General features: G+C 43.1%; 1 protein-coding gene across 1 annotated transcript; it reads left to right on the top strand.

Moving 5' to 3' along the window:
• The first annotated feature begins 16629 nt into the window (after positions 1-16629).
• On the top strand, positions 16630-21267 carry UQCRFS1 (ubiquinol-cytochrome c reductase, Rieske iron-sulfur polypeptide 1). The gene is made up of 2 exons (XM_069549540.1): positions 16630-16965; positions 20447-21267. Exons 1-2 carry the CDS (start codon positions 16752-16754, stop codon positions 21055-21057), a joined length of 825 nt encoding a protein of 274 aa, XP_069405641.1. The 5' UTR covers positions 16630-16751; the 3' UTR covers positions 21058-21267.
• The last annotated feature ends 1061 nt before the right edge of the window (positions 21268-22328 follow it).

The raw sequence follows: 22328 nt of genomic DNA, 5'->3' as shown, positions 1-22328 counted from the left end.
TCAGAGTGAAAAAGCCAGGTTAAAATGAAATATTAAAAAAAATTATTTTGGAGTTCTTGCAGGAGAAGATGAGTCCACGTCCTTCTACTACACCATCTTTTGATTCATGAACGTGCAAGACTGGAAGTTTTTCTGCTCTCTTCAAGTTAGGACTGGGGCTCAGCCTCCATTTTTCTCAGGAGGCAGCAGCAGTGGTTCAAGATGTTTGGCCTCAAGAGAAACGCAGTAATCGGACTGAACCTCTACTGTGGGGGAGCTGTGTCAGGATATGGTGGCAGTGCCTCCTCTCCTCGTGGGGGCAGGGGCAGCTTTCGGCTGTGGGGAAGGAGGCCACCTTCATGCAAAGATGGCATGATAAAGGACAGAAATGGCACGCACCTAACAGAAGCAGAAGATATTAAGAAGAGGTGGCAACAGTACACAGAAGAACTGTACAAAAAAGATCTTCATGACTCAGGTAACCACAATGGTGTGATCACTCACCTAGAGCCAGACATCCTGGAGTGTGAAGTCAAGTGGGTCTTAGGAAGCATCACTACAAACAAAGCTAATGGAGGTGGTGGAATTCCAGCTGAGCTATTTCAAATCCTAAAAGATGATGCTGTGAAAGTGCTGCATGCAATATGCCAGCAAATTTGGAAAATAGCAGTGGCCACAGGACTGGAAAGGTCAGTTTTCATGCCAATCCCAAAGAAAAGCAATGCCAAAGCATGCTCAAACTACTGCACAATTGCACTCATCTCACTTGCTAGCAAAGTAATGCTCAAAATTCTCCACCAAGGCTCCAATAGTACGTGAATGGTGAGCTTCCAGATATTCAAGCTGGGAGAAAAGGCAGAGGGACCAGAGATCAAATTGCCAACATGTATCGGATCATCAAAAAAGCGAGAGTTCCAGGAAAACGTCTTCTTCTGCTTTATTGATTATGCCAAAGCCTTTGATTGTGTGGATCACAACAAACTGTGAAAAATTCTTAAAGAGATGGGAATACCAGAGCACCTGACCTGCCTCCTGAGAAATCTGTATGCAGGTCAAGAAGCAACAGTTAGAACTGGACGTGGAAAAACAGACTGGTTCCAAATCAGGAAAGGAGTACTTCAAGGCTGTATATTTAACTTCTATGCAGAGCACATCATGTGAAATGCTGGGCTGGATGAAGTACAAGCTGGAATCAAGGTTTCCAGGAGAAATATCAATAACCTCAGACATGCATATGACACCACCCTTATGGCAGAAAGTGAAGAAGAACTAAACAGCCTCTCGATGAAAGTGACAGTGAAAGGGAGAGTGAAAAAGCTGGCTTAAAACTCAACATTCAGAAAACCAAGATCATGGCATTCAGTCCCATCACTTCTTGGCAAATAGATGGGGAAGCAATAAAAACAGTGTCAGAGTTTATTTTCTTGGGCTCCAAAATCACTGCAGATAGTGACTGCAGCCTTGAAATAAAAAGACGTTTGCTCCTTGGAAGAAAAACTATGACCAACCTGACAGCATATTAAAAAGCAGAGACATTACTTTGCCAACAAAGGTCCATCTAGTCAAAGCTATGGTTTTTCCAGTAGTCATGTATGGATGTGAGAATTGGACTATAAAGAAAACTGAGCACTGAAGACTTGATGCTTTTGAACTGTGGTGTTGGAGAAAACTCTTGAGTGTCCCTTGGGCTGCAAACCAGTCACTCCTAAAGGAAATCAGTCCTGAATATTCATTGGAAGGACTGATGCTGAAGCTGAAACTCCACACTTTGGCCACCTGATATGAAGAACTGACTCCTTGGAAAAGACCCTGATGTTGGGAAAGATTGAAGGCAGGAGGAGAAGGGGATGACTGAGGATGAGATGATTGGATGGCATCACCAATGCGATGGACATGAGTTTGAGCAAACTCCAGGAGTTGGTGATAGACAGGGAAATCTGGTGTGCTGCAGTCCATGGGGTCACAAAGAGTTGGACAAGACTTGGCAATTGAACAACAATTGTTCAGTTGCTAAGTTATGTCTGACTCTTTGCAACCCCACAGACTGTAGCACATTAGGCTCTCTGTCCACTATCTCCCGGAGTTTGCTCAAATTTATGTCCATCCTGAGATATATCTCTCCCTTTATATGGTTGAACTGAGTTATCTCTGTAAACCCTTTGACCTACTGCTGCCATTTTGGTACTCCCTTCCCCTAGTCCTGTTTTCTTTTCTCCATAGAATACACCGCCATCTGGGCATATTGTATATGTTTATTTGTTGTTTATCTTCCTGCACTAACATGTAAGGTCCTAAAAGACACATTTATTTATTTTGTTCACTGCTTTATTGCCTAGAGTTGGCACACAACACTACCTAGCATATAGAAGCCACTGGAAAAAATCCTTCAAATGAATGAATGAAACTGTGCAATCAGAGTGTAAAAAGGGGGAGTACTTTGTGCCACTGCAGCAGCTCACCTGGCAAGAGATGGATGTGTGACTGATAGGGAAGCTGATATGGTTTTCAACCAAGCCTGAAAATTAATCATACTTAATGAATGTGACTAGTGTGTTAAAGGAATGAGCAATTAAAATATTACCACATCTGAACTTCTCCTCCCTGGCTAATTTCTTCTCCTCCCTAGGGTTACCATCTTTCAAAGAGGCAGGGGCACAGAGTTAAAGAAATGGATTTTATGGAACAGAAATGCGTCTTTAATGGCTTAAATTGGGGACAGGGTGTGCAATTCTCTAGCGGCTGTCAGTCTTCATGTCTCAGTGCTCAAGTGAGAGATGTGGGCTGAGAGGAGAGGCTGAAACTGTCAGAGACTGGAGCCGGAAACGGGGAGCCAGGCATTCCCCAGGGTAATGGTGTGGAAACAGGAGACAGATGGGGAGCCCTGAAGCAGGGAGGCTGATTGCCTTACAATTAAGCACAAGGTGAGATGAAAGTGGCTGAGGAAGAACGTCCCCTGAGGCAGGGCCAAAGGCATCTCAGCAGCTTTGCACCATCCAAGACCATATACAGAGCTACTGTTATGAAAGGCTTGAGGATGATCAGTGGAGGATCCTAGCACAGTCTCCTTAAAACGCACTTCCCTCCCTGGCTCCAAACACACCCACTGCCCAGATGGAAGGGTCAAAACTGTAGAGAATAGTATCTCAGGAAAAAACTCATAGACTTGAGACTGGGAGAGCTAACTGCTTGTTGATAAACTACCGCTACTGGCAATGGATCAGGTTTGTTTATGGGATTGTGCGAACCTGACGCCCCAGACTCAGGGCCTCAGCAGAGACCTGTCAGACGCAACTGAACCAAGTGGGTAGAATGGGAAAGAACCCAGACCAACAATCGAGGACTTACCCAGACATTTTCTACTTGAGGATCCAGGCCCAGTGTGGTTAGATCTTCCACTTTTTAGAGAAAAGACAAATGTGTGTATTAGTTAGCTATTGTTGCTGTAAGAAATGACCACAAATTTAGTGGCTTAAAACAACCAAATTTATTACTTTATGTTCTGAAGGTCAAAAGTCTAAGTGGGTTTGCCGGCTTGTGTTACTTCTGGAGATTTTAGGAGAGAATCTGTTTCCTGGTCTTCTCCAGCTTCTAGAGGCTGCCCAGATTCCTTGGCTCCAGGCCCCATTCCCACATCTTCAAAGTCAGCATCATGGTATCTTCTGCCCTCACTGATCTCCTGCTTTTGTCTGGTAAGAACCCCGTGACTACACTGCTGTAGTTGTTCAGCTGCTTAGTCGTGTCCAGCTCTTTGAGACCCCATGGACTGCAGCACTCCAGGCCTCCCTGTCCTTTGCTGTCTCCCGGCGTTTGCTCAAATTCATGTCCCTTGAGTTGGTGTTGTCATCCAACATCTTATCCTCTGTCGCTGCCTTCTCCTCCTGCCCTCAATCTTTCCCAGCATGACGGTCTTTTCTAATGAGTCAGCTCTTTGCATCAGGTGGCCAAACATTCATTATGCTCTTGCTGTGTACCAAACACTAAGTACTTCATGTGCTTTATTTCTTTTAATCCTCATAGCAATCTCATTTTTATTCCCCATTTTATAGCTGAGAAATTTGAAGCTCAGTGTTATCCACAGTCACACAGTGATAGGGGTCAGAGCTAGTATGCAAACTAGGTTGTCTGCCCCCAGAGCCTATCAAGATGCATTGTTCAAGGAAAGAGATGTGAAGCAGGAACGATAATAGCTTCTTCAGTTAAAAAACAAATAAGCAAATAAACAAAAACAACTCTCAAGTAGAATTCAGATTGGTTTACAGAGAGAGATTCAACTTCCCATATATCTGCTACTCATGAATTCCATCTTCTAGGAGAGGATAGATATTCAACCACAGAGTTACCCTTCTTCCCACTGCAACACTGGATTAGAGTCCAGAACAAATAAATGGCTTTTATTTATCAATGATATCTTTGGGCTAGTGATGTCATCAAAATGGCAACAGGGGAGACCCAGTCTCTGTCTCCCTCACAAAGACCAGCAATTGCCTATTAATTGCAAAAAAATAAATCTCTGGGAGCTCTATATATGGACTATATAAGAAACTTTAGCACGACAGTAGAACAAAAACCTGAGAAAAACCTCACAAGAAAAGAGGAAAGAAAGTTCTCTTTAACCTACATCAACCCAGCACTCAAGGCAGTGCCAAGAGGGGATGTCCTAGCCTGACAGAATCTTCCTCGCCAGGGAAGGATGAGCAGGGTGAACCACTGGCTTTCCCAGTTTTAAGAAGACACTGAACAAAGGTCCTGCTTCAGTTTTATCCTACTCAGACTGGCAAAGTAGAAAAATACAGAGATGGCCAAGAACAGAGAAGAAAAATAGGGGTGCCAGTCTCACATGCAGCAGGAGTGATCACGGTTCACAGTGACTTGCTCTTTGGACAAGCCCTGCGGATTCCAGCAGCTTTTGCCTCACAGGTGTTCGTATGTGATGAGGTTAGCTGCCTGAGACCCCTCCCTTACTGGAGCCCAGGAATTGCACTGGCAGCCAGTTAAGGCCTCCAAGGCTGCACAAGTGCAAGACGCCAGTGCCATGGTTGACCTCTACCTCTGGGCATGTGCTTGGGGCTAGCCCGTCCAGCTGCACATCGCCCATCAGTAGCCTGATGCTCATCATCAGCCTCTCTGTAATATGCATGCCTAGAGGGAAATGGTGCAGCCGATGAAGAGTTCTAACATACAGGGCCCTGGTAGCTGCCAATGAGTCCATACTTGACCCTGGCCTTCCTGCCTGCCTTGGGTCCCATCTCTGTGTGTGTGTCTGGAACTGGCTTTTGCCATTATGTAGGAAACTAAAGCTGGTTACCGCACACAGCTGTGTGCATACCACTAGCTATGGGCATCATCGTTGCCTGCCAAGGTAAATGGCTACTAGACCTGGAGAAGTCACTGAGGAAGATGCTCAACAGCCTCTGCAGCCACTGTGACCCCTACAGTGTCCACTAAGGACTACACAGTCGATGCCTTATGACCCCTCAGTCAAAGAGATAACACACACCTCCAGACCCAGTGTTGCCACGTGCCCCCACACTTGGAATCCTGTATCACTAGACCCGGATCACAGCATGACCCAGAGTGCCCCACCCACAGATAAAAAAAGATCCTTCTTTACCGAGGAGCAAGCATCTTTTAATTTCAAGGCAGCAGTCACCATCTGCAGTGATTTTGGAGCCCAAGAAAATAAACTCTGTCACTGTTTCCACTGTTTCCCCGTCTATTTGCCATGAGTGATGGGACCAGATGCCATGATCTTAGTTTTCTGAATGTTGAGTTTTAAGCCAACATTTTCCACTCTCCTCTTTCACTTTCATCAAGAGGTTCTTTAATTCTTCTTCACTTTCGGCCATAAGGGTGGTGTCATCTGTGTATCTGAGGTTATTGATATTTCTCCCGGCAATCCTGATTCCAGCTTGTGCTTCATCCAGCCTGGCATTTAGCATGATGTACTCTGCAGATAAGTTAAATAAGCAGGATGACAATATAGCCTTGACATATTCCTTTCCTGATTTGGAACTGGTCTGTTGTTCCCTGTCCAGTTCTAACTGTTGCTTCTTGACCTGCATACAGATTTCTCAGGAGGCAGGTCAGGTGGTCTGGTATTCCCATCTCTTTGAGAACTTCCCACAGTTTGTGATCCACACAGTCAAAGGCATGGGTGAAGTCAGTAAAGCAGAAGTAGATGTATTTCTGGAACTCTCTTGCTTATTTGATGACCCAACAGATGCTGGCAATTTGATCTCTGGTCCCTCTGCCTTTTCTAAATCCAGCTTGAACATTGGGAAGTTCACTGTTCATGTACTGTTGAAGCCTGGCTTGGAGAATTTTGAGCATTACTTTGCTAGTGTGTGAGATGAGTGCAGTTGTGTGGTAGCTTGAACATTCTTTGGCATTGCCTTTCTTAGGGATTGGAACGAAAACTGACCTTTTCCAGTCCTGTGGCCACTGCTGAGTTTTCCAAATTTGCTGGCATATTGAGTGCAGCACTTTCACAGGATTTGAAATAGCTCAACTGGAATTCCATCACCTCCACTAGGTTTGTTTGTAGTGATGCTTCCTAATGCCCACTTTACTTCGCCTTCCAGGATATCTGGCTCTAGGCGAGTGATCACACTATCATGGTTATCTGGGTCATGAAGATCTTTTTTTGGATAGTTGTTCTGTGTATTCTTGCTACCTCTTCTTAATATCTTCTGCTTCTGTTAGGTCCATACCATTTCTGTCCTTTATTGTGCCCACTTTTGCATGCAATGTTTCTTCGGTATCTCTAATTTTCTTGAAGAGATCTCTAGTCTTTCCCATTCTATTGTTTTACTCTATTTCTTTGCAGTGATCTCTGAGGAAGGCTTTCTTATCTCTCCTTGATATTCTTTGGAACTCTGCATTCAAATGGGTATATCTTTCCCTTTCTCCTATCTGTCTTTAGCTTCTCTTCCTTTCTTAGCTATTTGTAAGGCCTTCTCAGTCAACCATTTTGCCTTTTTGCATTTCTTGAGTGGTCTTGATCACTGCCTCCTGTACAATGTCACAAACCTCTGTCCACAGTTTTTCAGGCACTGTCTATCAGGTCTAGTTCCTTGAATCTATTTGTTACTTCCACTGTATAATTGGAAAGGATTTGATTTAGGCCATACCTGAATGGTCTAGTGGTTTTCCCTACTTTCTTCAATTTAAGTCTGAATTTGGTAATAACGAGTTCATGGTCTGAGCCACAGTCCGCTCCCAGTCTTGTTTTTGCTGACTGTATAGAGCTTCTCCATCTTTGGCTGCAAAGAATATAATCAATCTGATTTTAGTATTGACCTTCTGGTGATGTCCATGTGTAGAGTCATCTCTTGTATTGTTAAAAGAGGGTATTTGCTATGACCAGTGCATTCTCTTGGCAAAAACTCTGTTAGCCTTTGCCCTGCTTCATTTTGTAACCCCAAGGCCAAACTGGCCTTTTATTCCAGGTATCTCTTGACTTCCTACTTCTTTTATTCTAAGGGATTCTTGCCCACAGTAGTACATACAATGGTCATCTGCTTTAAATCCACCCATTCCAGTCCATTTTAGTTCACTGATTCCTAAAATGTCGATGTTCACTCTTGCCATCTCCTGTTTGGCCACTTCCAATTTACCCTGATTCATGAACCTAACATTCCAAGTTCCTATGCAATATTTCATCAGACTTTACTTCCAGCACCAGTCACATCCACAACTTTGATTCTGTCTTTTCATTTTTTCTGGAGTTATTTCTCCACTGTTCTCCAGTAATATATTGGGCACCTTATGGTCGAAAGTGAAGAAGAACAAAAGAGCTTCTTGATGAAAGTGAGAGAAGAGAGTGAAAAAGTTGGCTTAAAGCTCAACATTCAGAAAACTAAGATCATGGCATCCAGTCCCATCACTTCATGGCAAATAGATGGGGAAACAGTAGAAACAGTGGCTGACTTTATTTTTCTGTGCTTTAAAACCACTGGAGATGGTGATTGCAGCCTTGAAATTAAAACATGCTTACTCCTTGGAAAGAAAGTTATGACCAACCAAGACAGCATATTAAAAAGCAGAGACATTACTTTGTCAACTAAGGTCTGTCTAGTCAAGGCTATGGTTTTTCCAGTAGTCATGTATGGATGTGAGAGTTGGACTATAAAGAAAGCTGAGCGCGGGAGAAATTGATGCTTTCGAACTGTGGTGTTGGAGAAGACTCTTGAGAGTCCTTTGGACTGCAAGGAGATCCAACCAGTCCATCCTAAAGGAAATCAGTCCTGAGTGTTCATTGGAAGGACTGCTGTTGAAGCTGAAACTCCAATATTTTGGCCACCTGATGTGAAGAGCTGACTCATTTGAAAAGACCCTGATGTTGGGAAAGACTGAAGGCAGGAGGGGAAGGGGACGACAGAGGATGAGATGGTTGGATGGCATCACCGAGTCAATGGACATGAGTTTGGATAAGCTCCGGAATTTGGTGATGGACAGGGAGGCCTGGCGTGCTGGGTTCATGGAGTCACAAAGAATTGGACATGACTGAGCGACTGAACTGAACTGAACCAACGTGGGGAGTTCATCTTTCAGTGTCCTATCTTTTTGCCTTTTCATAGTGTTCATGGGGTTCTCATGGCAGGAATACTGATGTGGCTTGCCATTCCCTTCTCCAGTGGACCACATTTTGTCAGAAGTCTCCACCATGACCTGTCCATCTTGGGTGGCCCTATACAGCATGGCTTATAGTTTCATTGAGTTAGACAAGGCTGTGATCCAAGTGATTAGACTAGTTTTCTGTGATTGTGGTTTTCATTATGTCTGCTCTCTGATGGGTAAGGATAAGAGGCTTATGGATGCTTCCTGATGGGCGAGACTGACTGTGGGGGAAACTGGGTCTTGTTCTGATGGGCAGGGCCATGCTCAGTAAATCTTTAATCCAATTTCCCATGGTGGGCAGGGCTGTGTTCCCTCCCTGTTGTTTGACCTGAGACCAAACTGTGGTGGAGGTGATGAAGATAGTGGTGACCTTCTTCAATAGGTCCTGTACACTGCCACACACAGTGTCCCTGACCCTGCAGCAGGCCACCGCTGACCCATGCCTCCACTGGAGACTCCTGGACACTCACAGGCAAGTCTGGGTCCGTCTCTTGTGGCATCACTGGTCCTTTTTCCTGGGTCCTGGTGCACACGAGGTTTTGTTTGTGCCCCCCAAGAGTCTGTTTCCCAGTCCTGCGTAAGTTTTGTAATCAAAACCCACTGTCTTCCAAAGTCAAACTCCCTGGTGGTTCTCAGTCCCCTTTGCCAGATTCCCAGGTTGGGAAATCTGTTGTGGATCCTAGAACTTTTTTAACAGTGCAAGAATTTATTTGGTATAATAGTTATGTAGTTTGTGGGTCATCTGTTCAGCAGCTCTGTGGTGGGGTTAATGGTGAACTCCTCCAAGAGGGCTTATGACACATTCTGGGGGACCCAGTCTGCTGTACCCAGAGCCCCTGCCCCTGTGGCAGGCCACTGCTAACCCGTACCTCTGCAGGAGACACTCAAACATTCAAAGGCAGCTCTGGCTCAGTCTCTGCCAGGTCTCTGGGTCCTGGTGTGCACAAGGTTTTGTTTGAGCCCTCTGAGCATTTCGGGCAGGTGTGAGGTTTGATTCTAAACATGATTTCACCCCTCCTACCATCTTGCTGGGGCTTCTCCTTTGCCCTTGGATGTGGGGTATCTTTTTTTTGGTGGGATCCAACATTCTCCTGACGATGGTTGTTCAGCAGTGAGTTGTAATTTTGGACTTCTCACAGGAGAAGATGAGCACACATGCTCCTACCCCACCATCTGGTTTCACCCTGGCTTAAAACTCAGCATTCAAAAAACTAAGATCATGGTATCCAGTCCCATCACTTCATGACAAATAGATGGGAAAACAATAGAAAGAGTGAAGAGACTTTATTTTTTTTGCGGCTCCAAAATCACTGCAGATGGTGACTGCAGCCTTGAAATTAAAAGACGCTTGCTCCTTGGAAGAAAAGCTATGACCAACCTGACAGCATATTATAAAGCAGAGACATTACTTTGCCAACAAAGGTCCATCTAGCCAAAGCTATGGTTTTTCCAGTAGTCATGTATGGTTGTGAGAATTGGATTTTAAAGAAAGCTGAGTGCCAAAGAATTGATGCTTTTGAAATATGGTGTTGGAGAAAACTCTTGAGAGTCCCTTGGGCTGCAAGGAGATCAAATCAGTCACTCCTAAAGGAAATCAGTCCTGAATATTCATTGGAATGACTGATGCTGAAGTTGAAGCTCCAATACTTTGGCCACCTGATGTGAAGAACTGACTCCTTGGAAAAGACCCTGATGCTGGGAAAAACTGAAGGCATGAGGAGAAGGGGATGACAGAGGGTGAGATGGTTGGATGGCATCACCGACTTGATGGATATGAGTTTGAGTAAGCTCCAGGAGTTGGTAATGGACAGGAAAGCCTGGTGTCCACGCGTTTGCAAAGAGTCAGACATGACTGAGTGACTGAACTGATACTTATACCACAAAACAGACTTTAAACCAAAAATGGTAACAAGAGCTAAAAAGGTCAAGAAGATATGATAATCATACATATATATGTATGCCACATCAGAATAGTGAAATGTATTAAGAACAACTAATAGCTCTAAAGGGAGAGAGAGACAATAATACAATAATAGTAGAGAAATTCAGTACCTCACTGTCAACAATGGATATATTGAAAAACAGTAAAACAACAAGGAGATATTGGACTTGAGCCAAAGTTAGAACAAATGAACCTAACAGACATATACAGAACGTTCTATACAGCAACAGAAGAATATACACTCTTCTCAAGGGCACATGGAACATTCTTCAGCTTAGATCATAGAAAGGTCACTAACAAGCCTTGGCAAATTTAAGAAGACTGAGACTGAATTGAGAGCTTAGAAATAAACCCTTGCATATGCAATCAACTAGTATTTGACAAGGTGATTGCTGCTGCTGCTGCTAAGTCGCTTTGGTTGTGTTCGCCTCTGTGCGACCCCATAGATAGCAGCCCACGAGGCTCCCCTGTCCCTGGGATTCTCCAGGCCAGAACATTGGAGTGGGTTGCCATTGCCTTCTCTGGACAAGGTGATTGAGAATACTAAATAAGAGAAAGGATCATGTCTTCAAAATATGGTGTTGGGAAAACTGGAAAACCACGTGGGGTAAAATGAAATTGGATTCTCATCTTAGTTCAGTTCAGTTCAGTCGCTCAGTCGTGTCCGACTCTTTGCGACCCCATGAATCGCAGCACGCCAGGCCTCCCTGTCCATCATCATCTCCCAGACTCACAGTCCATTGAGTCAGTGATGCCATCCAGCCATCTCATCCTCTGTCGTCCCCTCCTCCTCCTGCCCCCAATCCCTCCCAGCATCAGAGTCTTTTCCAATGAGTCAACTCTTTGCATGAGGTGGCCAGAGTACTGGAGTTTCAGCTTTAGCATCATTCCTTCCAAAGAAATCCCAGGGCTGATCTCCTTCAGAATGGACTGGTTGGATCTCCTTGCAGTCCAAGGGACTCTCAAGAGTCTTCTCCAACGCCACAGTTCAAAAGCATCAATTCTTCGGCGCTCAGCCTTCTTCACAGTCCAACTCTCACATCTCATCTTAGGTCCCCCACGAAAATGAACTTAAATTGGGTTAAAGCTTAAATGTAGAAACAAAGCCTATGAAAGTCCTAGGAGAAAACATAGGGGAAAAGCTCCTTGATGTTGGCCTTGGGAATAACCTTTTTGGCTATGACACTGAAAGCACAAGCAACAAGAGCAAAATTAATGAGTCTATGTGAAACTGGGCTTCCCAGGTGGTTCAGTTGGTAAAAAATACACCCGCAATGCAGCAGACACAGGAGACACAAATTCGATCCCTGGGTCACGAAGATCCTCTGGAGGACGGAAACCCACTCCAGTATTCTTGCTTGGTGAATCACATGAACAGAAGAACCTGGCAGTCTGTAGTCCATATTGTCACAAAGAGTCAGACATGACTGAAGCGACTGAGCACGCGTGCATACACTATCTGAAACTAAAAAGTTTTTGCATAGGTGAAATACTATCAACAAAATGAAAAAGCAACCATCAAAACAGGAGAAAACATTTGCAAATTGTATATCTGATAGGGGATTAATATTCTAAATATATAAAGAACTCATGCAACTCAATATAATCAAATAAACAATCCAAGTAAAAATGGGCAGAGATTCTCAATAGACATTTTCTCAGAGAAGACACACAAATGGTCAATAGGTCCATGAAAATATATTCGACATCACTAATAAGCAGTAAACTGCAGGTTAAAACTACAGTGAGATGCCACCTCACAGAATGGCACCCACAGAGGATGTGCAGAAAAGGGGAAACCTGTGCACTATTAATGGGGATGTAAATTTGTACAGCAACTATGGAGAACTTGTATGGAGATTCCACAATAAATAAAAAAATAGAACTACCATATGATCCAGTGATCCTACTTCTGGGTACGTATCAAAAAGAAATGAAAACAGTATCATGAAGAGATATGGGCATCCCCATGTTTATTGCAGTATTATTCACAGTAGCTAAAATATGGAAACATCTAAGTGTCTGTCAATGGATAAATGGATAAAGATGTGGTACATATACACAATGGAACATTGTTCAGCCATGAGGAAAAAGGAACTCCTTCCATTTGGGACAATATGGACGAAACATGGCACCCCACTCCAGTGCTCTTGCCTGGAAAATCCCATGGATGGAGGAGCCTGGTGGGCTGCAGTCCATGGGGTCGCTAAGAGTTGGACACGACTGAGCGACTTCACTTTCATTTTTCACTTTCATGCATTGGAGGAGGAAATGGCAACCCACTGCAGGGTTCTTGCCTGGAGAATCCCAGGGACGGGGGAGCCTGGTGGGCTGCCGTCTCTGGGGTCGCACAGAGTCGGACACGACTGAAGGGACCTAGCAGGATGAAACTTGAGGGTGTGATGATAATTCAGTGAAATAATTCAGATAGAGAGACAAGCACTGTGTGGTCTCACTTTGTGTGGAATCTAAAAATGCAGGACTCATAAAAACAGAGTGGGGTTCATGGGGTTCAGCGGCTGATCATGGGGTTCTTAAGGCACGGTTACTGAAGTGGTTTGCCATTCCCTTCTCTAGTGGACCACATTTTGTCAGAACTCTCCACCATGATCCATCCATCTTGGGTGACCCTATGTGGCATGGCTCATAGTTTCATTGAGTTAGACCAGGGGCTGGGAATTGATGGAAATAGAGAGATGTTGGTCAAGGGTAGAGACTTCTAGTTATAAGATGAGCCATTCTTGGGGAAATAATGTACAACATGATGATTATAGAATACTAAGTTGTTAAGAGAGTAGATCTTAAATGTTCTTACCACAAAAAGATATAGTAATAATTATGTGAGGTGACTTAGATATTAGCAGGCTATAGCAATAATCATGCTGCATTCTATATGTATCAAATCAACAAGTTGTACTCCTTAAGCTTACACATGTTATGTCAGTTATATCTCAATAAAACTGAAAAAAAAAATGACGTCTTTGGGCAAGCCATTTGTCTTCTCTGAATCTCAGTTTCTTCAACTAGAAAATTTAAAAAGTCATTTTTATTATTATTATGGACATTTTCATAGCACTTGTCAGGCCCCGTGCTAGTCATTTTATATATATGAAAGTGAAAATGAAGTTGCTCAGTCATATCTGACTCTGCTACCTCATGGACTGTAGCCTACCAGGCTCCTCCGTCCATAGGATTTTCCAGGCAAGAGTATTGAACTGGGTTGCCATTTCCTTCTACAGAGGATCTTCCCAACCCAGGGATTGAACCTGGGTCTCTTGCACTGTAGGCAGATGCTTTACTTTCTGAGCCACCAGGATATATATAAATCCCATTAATCCTCAAAGTAACACTTTGGAGGTAGATACGATTAATATCTGATTCCCAAGTGGCTCAGTGGTAAAGAATTTGCTTGCTAAACAGGGGACACGGATTTCAATCCCTGGGTCAGGAAGATCTCCTGGAGAAGGAAATGGCAATGCACTCCAGTATTCTCGCCTGGGAAATCCCATGGACAGAGGAGCCTGGTGCGCATGGGGTTGCAAAACAATGGAACATGATGTGATTAAACAACTCTCGTTATTCTCTTTTTACAGAAGAAGAACTGAGGCATACACAAAGGTTATACATAAATCATCTTAGGACAGAACTTGTGAACAGCAGCACTAGGATTGAACCCTGAGAGTCTAGAAATCTCTAGAATCTAGAGAGTCTTCCTACTCTGCTCAAATTGTGACGCTCTTTCCTTCCTTCACCATTCATCCTTCACTTACTCTCACCCACCTCAGAGGGTTGTTGTGATATTAAATGTTATTTTATGTAAAGTACTCCAACTGTACTAGCTGCTCTGGAAGGGTCTGCTTTGATCATTTGGGTTGTTGCTCATCTCAAAGAGTCAGACAGGACTGAGTGACAGAACTAAACTGAACGTAGAGAAACCTCATTGGTTCACGCATGCATCACCATCACACTTCTTGCTAAGCCTGTGTACTGCCTGTATTAATAATTACTTGATATTTAAATTGGGCTTCACAGCTGGCGCAGCGGTAAAGAATCTGCCTGCCAGTGCAGGATCTGCAAGAGATGCAGGTTAGGTCCTTGGGTCAAGAAGATCCCCTGAAGTAGGAAATGGCAACGCACACCAGTATTCTTGTCTGGAAAATTCCATGGATGGAGGAGCCTAGCAGGCTATAGTCCATTGAGTCGCAAAGAACTGGACACAATTAAGCGTGCACAAAGGCAATTATTTAAATTAACTAACTTTTCACTGAATAAATGTAATCGCATTACAGTCATTGGAAAATCAGTATTGTTACAAAATATGTACCGTGAAAATAAACTATTATTAAGTCCTCTCTAGATTCAACTACCTAAAGGCTTTGAATTTAAGGCCTATTTTGTTAAAGGGAGATTAGTAAATCTTGAGAAAAGAATTAAAGATTAACACCAAACTGGGACTTTCTCATTGGTATAATCAGAAGACTTTAAAGAGGAGTAAAAAAGAAGTAACATTTTCACCATATGATAGAAAGTGATTTAGGGATTTATCTCTGTATCCCCTGAAATCAACCTTAGGGAAACTGACAATAGCTAAGAGCATAGACTCAGAAGACAGATTCCCCCCACCTCACAATTTGCTGGTTATCTTGTCTTGTGAACATAATTCCTCTAACCCTCACTTTCTTCACTGGTAAAACAGTACTTATAAAGATGTTGATTATAAATGAGAGAATGAAGGTAAAGCACAAAATCTAACACATAGTAAATGCTTAATAAACATAAGCCACCATCATCACCATTATTATTAAACTTTGCACACAAGTCTCTGGACTTTCAAAAATGTTTTAATGTTTTCAGTTGCATAACAATAATATTCATTATAGTAAACACATAGTGATTACTACATTAGGTTCTTCTCTGGGTTTTATATGTATGTGTTAGCTGCTCATTCATGACCGATCCTTTGTGACCCTGTGCACAGTAGCCCACCGGGCTCCTCTGTCCAGGGAATTCCAGGCAAGAATACTGGAGTGGGTATTCCCTCCTCCAGGGGATATTTCTGATGCAGGGATCGGACCCAGGTTTCCTGCATTACAGGTAGATTCTTTACTGTCTGAGCCACCAGGGAAGCTCTTTATATATATATATGCCCAACCATATTTTACATATATAAACATTTTACCTACGTTAAGAATTATTATTATCCCAATTTAAACTATTATGATAATTTATTCTTATCCCTCGTTCCCCACAGATGAGGTTTTTGCCTCAATGGGGGCAAAATCGCTCCCCGTGACATTTCTGGTGGCCTCCTTTGCCGCCTTTCTTGGGACAGATACCAGAGGCAGACACTCAAGCCACTAGACATCAGTTCAGTTCAGTTCAGTCGCTCAGTCGTGTCCGATTCTTTGCGACTCCATGAATGGCAGCATGCCAGGCCTCCCTGTCCATCACCAACTCCCGGAGTTCACTCAGACTCACGTCCATCGAGTCAGTGATGTCATCCAGCCATCTCATCCTCTGTCGTCCCCTCCTCCTCCTGCCCCCAATCCCTCCCAGCATCAAAGTCTTTTCCAAGGAGTCAACTCTTCGCATGAGGTGGCCAAAGTACTGGAGTTTCAGCTTTAGCATCATTCCTTCCAAAGAAATCCCAGGGCTGATCTCCTTCAGCATGGACTGGTTGGATCTCCTTGCAGTCCAAGGGACTCTCAAGAGTCTTCTCCAACGCCACAGTTCAAAAGCATCAATTCTTCGGCGCTCAGCTTTCTTCAAAGTCCAACTCTCACATCCATACATGACCACTGGGAAAACCATAGCCTTGACCAGATGGACCTTTGTTGGCAAAGTAATGTCTCTGCTTTTGAATATGCTATCTAGGTTGGTCATAACTTTTCTTCCAAGGAGAAAGCGTCTTTTAATTTCATGGCTGCAGTCACCACCTGCAGTGATTCTGGAGCCCCCCCAAAATAAAGTCTGACACTGTTTCCACTGTTTCCCCAAAACAAACGCGATCACCCCACCTCCTGCCCGCGGGCCCTCGCCCCGCCCTCGACGGCACGGCTCTCCAGGCTGGCCCCGCCCCGTTTGGAGGCGGGGCTTCCCCTCTGCTGGCGCGCTGACGTCACGGTTCCGCGCCCTCGTTGCCCGTTCGCGCCTGCGCTGCGGCCGGAAGGTCGTCTCTGTGACCGGCTTGGCTTTTGGAGCCCCTGTCGCCATGTTGTCGGTCGCCGCTCGCTCGGGCCCATTCGCGCCCGTCCTGTCGGCCACGTCCCGCGGGGTGGCGGGCGCGCTGCGGCCCCTGGTACAGGCCGCGGTGCCCGCCACCTCGGAGTCGCCTGTGCTGGACTTGAAGCGCTCCGTCCTGTGCCGGGAGTCGCTCAGAGGCCAGGCCGCGGGCCGGCCTTTGGTCGCTTCCGTGGGCCTCAATGGTGAGCTGGGCTGAGGGGTGCCTCTTGTCTTGCTCCTTCCGGCCCTGGACGCAGGGAGCAGTCGAGAAGGGCAGGGGGCTGCGGGAAAATGGAACAGAGCCCTGGTTGGTATGGCATGGCCTGCGGGCCGGGTCGACCTTGGTTAGGCCTCTGTGCCTCCCCAGGCTTCTGTGATAGTGATAGATTTGAGAGACTGATTTATCCATAAGCTCTCACCAAGAGTATATTTTACGCCTCTTGTCAGCAGATCCTAGTTTATCTTTGGTGCCTTGTTCTGTTTTTATGCACTGTTTGGAGAGCCTTAATTGGCAGCTTGTGAGCCAGGTACCTGTAGTCAACCTTTACCTGCATAGTTGTTAAAAACGGACTAGCTTTGGCGCCTCTTGAAATGCTGAATGTTGGCAGTGCTGGTCTCTGGTTTCCATTATCGTGTGTACTGTGCATTGGTCGCACCCTTCGCTCCTCGTCAGGCCTGCTTGATTCTTTGTTACTTTCCTGGCCCCACTGACCTTTGCGCTACACCAGGTTGTCCCCCACCCTCTTAAGTCGGCCTGTATTCACCCTTTTATCTTTATTTTAAACGCCCCTCCCAGTTTTCCACATTTCCAAGTTTTACCCATCCTCTCAGTTCAGGATCAGGTTAGTAAAGTCTTATGTTGCTGATTCCTTTATGTGTTATAGCACATAACACTTTCTCTTCTGTATTGGATTTATTGAGGATTCTCTCTGACCTTGAGCTTGAAGGTATAGAGAATATCCTTTATTTTTCTATCTTCCACAACCTCAGATTTTGCATGTAGTTGGTGCAGAGTATTTGTGAATGAATAAAGTGGCAACTTTTCTTAGTGGGCCCCCCGGTTTTAGAGAAATTGCCCAAGCCAGTTATTTGGACCCAAATGAGAAACAGGGAGGAGAAAATTTCAATAACAAAGATGAAAAATATCTTGGAATTTGTCAAATGGCCAAAGAGTTTCTTCAGAAAATCACAGGCTTTCCTGACTTTTCCAAGAAGTGGTAGAGGTATAAGGCAAACGTGTTTTCTGTAATCATGCCTTCAGCTTGAAGCTTAAGTTGATGTTAAAATTTTCTGTATAGATGGTTTGTGGAAAGATGGTTAATAGAGGGTATGGTAAGGGGCAGTTGAGTCAGAAGAAGATCCCTGAATTGGGATACATTAGAGCTCACTTTAAAACAAAACTCTTTTGTTATAATGCCTTAATTCTCTATTTCTAGATGATGTTTCTATAAGTATTTGATTTTGTCTTCATTTAGAGCTAAATATAGTTCACATCTTTGCTACTAAAAGTCATACCTAATAGAATTCATGTGAATTATTTAGAGAATGATTTTTACAATATATAGGAGTGTAATTTCCCAAAGTGTTCCTAATGATGGAGTTCAATATGAAATGTAACCTACTCGATAAAATGTGAGTAGACAACTGGATTTCTTTTGCTACCAAATCTCTGGATGATAATGTCAAAGTCATTCTCTTTAGTATTCTGTGTTTCCTTCTGCGGAAGGATTGTAGACAGGGCTTCCAAGTATGAACTTGGGTTTCTTCATCTTTTAGGTATGCTATGCATCTCTTTCCTGTGTAATCCCAGACAGTCCTAGGGGAAAGTAAGTCACACTTAAGTAGGGTAGTATGTGATACAATGTCACTTTGCTATAGTTGCGAGTATCCAGTAGTCACTACCTGTGTCCTTGTCCCCTCCAAAAAACGTTAAGTGAGTTAGAAAAGTACATAGAGTGATTTTGATAGGTTTCTCCATTGTTTTTGACTACTTATGGCTTCCATAAAATTACTGACCATGTGAAACATATTCCGTATTATGTTTGACTGCTCAAGGAAGTATGTTAGGGTGAGACAGCCTAGTAGGTCAAGTAGAATTGCAGCTTATATGACAGTGCTTTTTATAAGTTCATGTTTCTTTTGGAAACATTTTCTAAAACTGAGTTTTTAGTGTCTCCTTTTCTAAAAAGCAGATCCGTGTTGTAGATTTTTTTAAACGAATATGCAGTTTGCAAAGAGATTTACTTTCTTAAAGGTAAGTTAATTTTTTGTCAGACATTAAAAAATGGTATGGGACAGGACATACCTGTTGTTTGAAAAAGTAAACTGTTGCGTCCATAATACAGTAAGAACCTCCAAGTTTTGAACTTGCAAAGATTCGAACATGTGTTCCATCAGCGTCAGGTGTGAGTGAAATTGCAGCTTGCCCTTTGTCTCTGTTTCTGACTGTTCTTCAGCTCTACCATCTCCCACCTCCTCTCCCTCCTCCAGTGGGCACCTCTTGCCTGTTCATTTGATGCCAGCCCCTGTTTGCCAACTGTTGTACTTCTGTATTTTTCAAGATTAAAAATATATTTTATTTTTTGTGTTTTTTTTTATGTACTATTTGTGTAAAAAGTATTATAAACCTGTTAGAGTACAGTACTGTGTAGTTGATTGTGTTAGTTGGGTACCTAGGCTAACTCTGTTGGACTTAGGAACAAATTGAACTCACAAATGCACTCTCAGAACAGAATTCATTTTTATGTGGGGGACTTATTTTACTGCATAAACAGTAATTATTTGGTTATTTAATGTTCATTCGATATTAACATCTGGCCTATTTATGGCCTGGAGTAAAGTGTCCCAGTTGAGAGATCCACAACAGTTTAAAAAATAGTAATAATAATACCCCACTCTAATAGATGTTATTGCCCTTCACTGATGTTATATGAAAAAAATGCTCTTTTTTACTATACTAAATTGAAATAATTGGTTCTTTTGGAGATTTCATTTGATTTTGATAGTTACATAGTCTGATAAGGGTGTCTTTTCTGCCCATTAGTGGTTTTACTTGAATTTTTACCCCAGAATCTAATACAGAAATCTCTTTAAGTTTTCTGCTACTAAATATATACTGTTTACAGAATGTTTATTATCTAAACAATTCTTAATTTATGAATTTTTAGAAGTTTGGAGAGCAGGTAGATAGGAATATGAAGTTAGACATTTGTGTTAATAAGATGTTCACATCAACTTAATGAATGGACTAGATGAGTTTTAGGGTCTCTTCTAATCCAGAAAATATGGATGATATTTATATTATTATTACAGTATATCTTAGCAGGTTGAATTTTTGGAGAGTTAAAATATTGCTGTTTGCAGTACTGTTTAACTTTTTTTAACCTGATGCACTGAATTGTTACAAATTCTGAATCAGCAGTGTTCTATCAGGTGGAGTCAATTATACATATTATGATTTCATACCAATATGATAGGTTAGGTAGTGGTTGAGTTGATTTTGTCCTCAGTATTTAATTTGCTGGCACTGCCAACTTCGCCATTTCTGAGACCAGTGAGTGCCATATTTCACGTTTTAATAATTTTATTTTTGCTTATGAATTCATAAAGGCCCATTCCCTGATGTGTGCCTCTTTCAGGGTCCTCATCTAATTGTGTTTTTTTAACCTTCTGTTTATCTTGCAGTCCCTGCTTCTGTTCGTTATTCCCATACAGACATCAAAGTGCCTGACTTCTCTGACTATCGTCGCCCTGAAGTGTTAGATAGTACAAAGTCTTCAAAAGAGAGCAGTGAGGCGCGGAAGGGTTTTTCCTATTTGATAACTGCAACAACTACTGTGGGTGTTGCATATGCTGCCAAGAATGTCGTCTCTCAGTTTGTTTCCAGCATGAGTGCTTCTGCCGATGTGTTGGCCATGTCGAAAATTGAAATCAAGTTATCCGATATTCCAGAGGGGAAGAACATGGCTTTCAAATGGCGAGGCAAACCCCTGTTCGTGCGCCATCGAACCAAGAAGGAAATTGACCAGGAAGCTGCAGTTGAAGTGTCCCAGTTGAGGGACCCACAGCATGACTTAGAACGAGTAAAGAAACCTGAATGGGTTATCTTGATAGGTGTTTGCACTCATCTTGGTTGTGTACCCATTGCAAATGCAGGAGATTTTGGTGGTTATTACTGCCCTTGCCATGGGTCACACTATGATGCGTCTGGCAGGATCAGGAAGGGGCCTGCACCTCTCAACCTTGAAGTTCCCTCATATGAGTTCACCAGCGATGATATGGTGATTGTTGGTTAGAGACCTGGACTCAAGTTAAAGGCTTCTTTCAGTCTTCATGTCACCTCGGAAGAGTTACTTGAGAACAAGCCTTCTGTGCTTTGAATTAGTTGATTTGAAATATTTAAGAATTGCTAATAATGTGTTTGCAAACATGTAAATTGAATTTAATGTTGAATACTTTCAAGCATTCACCTAAAAAAGCCACCATTAAACATTGTTATGCTCAAAGGGTGCAGTGTCTTTGATAGTTAATTCTAATTAAAAATTGTAGACCAGTGCATAAAATATTTGTGAAATCTGTAATTGACTTTCTTGTTTATTTACCTTTTCTGTCAGGGACAGAGATTCTACAGAGCTCATGGTTAGGTTGAGGTAGAATTAGCTGGTCTTCTCCCAAGACCTGGGAGGTGTTTTTTGGCATTGGCAGAAACAACAGTATCCAAGTTTCTTTGCTGTTTTGCACACCTGGCTATGCACACCTTCCACTCCCACCTGTATGACAGGCCAAGAAGTTTTATTCATCATTTATGGGAGTAACTTATTAACTAGAATTCTTCAGTTTTAAGAGGCAGTGGTGTGGGGTGTTTTCTGAGAGCAGCTTTCCAAAACGGAAGTGCTGCTCTGTTATTTCCTCCATCTGGTGGAGGTATTATGTCCCCCAGAGCTCATCCATCCATCCTGTCAGGAGGCAGAGAGGGCATAGTATATCTGAGGTTTAATACTACCTTTGTGTGAAAATGATCCTGCTGGTTTTGTTTCTTTGATGGTAACATTTTGAGGTGCTTCTTCCAGTTGGATTTGCAGACACCACTTTTCACTGAAGTGAGGGTGGGGACAGGGAGACAAACCTGAATTAACCCCCCTCTTCTTTCTGTTTCTTGCTTCCAGTTCACAGGTCAAATAAGACCAAGATCTGGCTCTGTAGGACCAGATCTCTTCTCTGTAGGAACTGGAAGTGGGCTTTGCCCTTTGTTGAGATGACAAACCTATCTTGATAGGTTTGTCTTGTCTTTTCCATTTGGAGGTGGGTTAGTAATATATTCCACTGGGCACACCTTGTGATCACACATGTTTTTGTAAAACAGCAAACGAGATTCAGTGATTAGGTCTTCCAGAGGGAACTGGTCTTTCAGGGTTCTAGACTTCAAAATCAATGTGTGTCAGAAAATGTCAGTTTCCAGGCTTACAAGTAGATACTAATCTTTGGTTCATTTTTGCCATCCGTTCTAGAGGGAAAATTAGCAGGTACAATATACGGGGCACTTAATAGTATTTTCCAGATCTCCATA

Source organism: Ovis canadensis, chromosome 14 (genome assembly GCF_042477335.2).
Source record: "Ovis canadensis isolate MfBH-ARS-UI-01 breed Bighorn chromosome 14, ARS-UI_OviCan_v2, whole genome shotgun sequence".
NCBI lineage: Eukaryota > Metazoa > Chordata > Mammalia > Artiodactyla > Bovidae > Ovis > Ovis canadensis.
This window is presented reverse-complemented; position numbering and strand designations above follow the sequence as displayed.

Excerpts from the sequence above, each read along its gene's own strand:
- UQCRFS1 (XM_069549540.1), top strand. The coding sequence starts at position 16,752 with ATGTTGTCGGTCGCCGCTCGCTCGGGCCCATTCGCGCCCGTCCTGTCG. Across the intron at positions 16,966-20,446 it reads CGCTTCCGTGGGCCTCAATG|TCCCTGCTTCTGTTCGTTAT; the intron begins GTGAGCTGGGCT and ends TTTATCTTGCAG.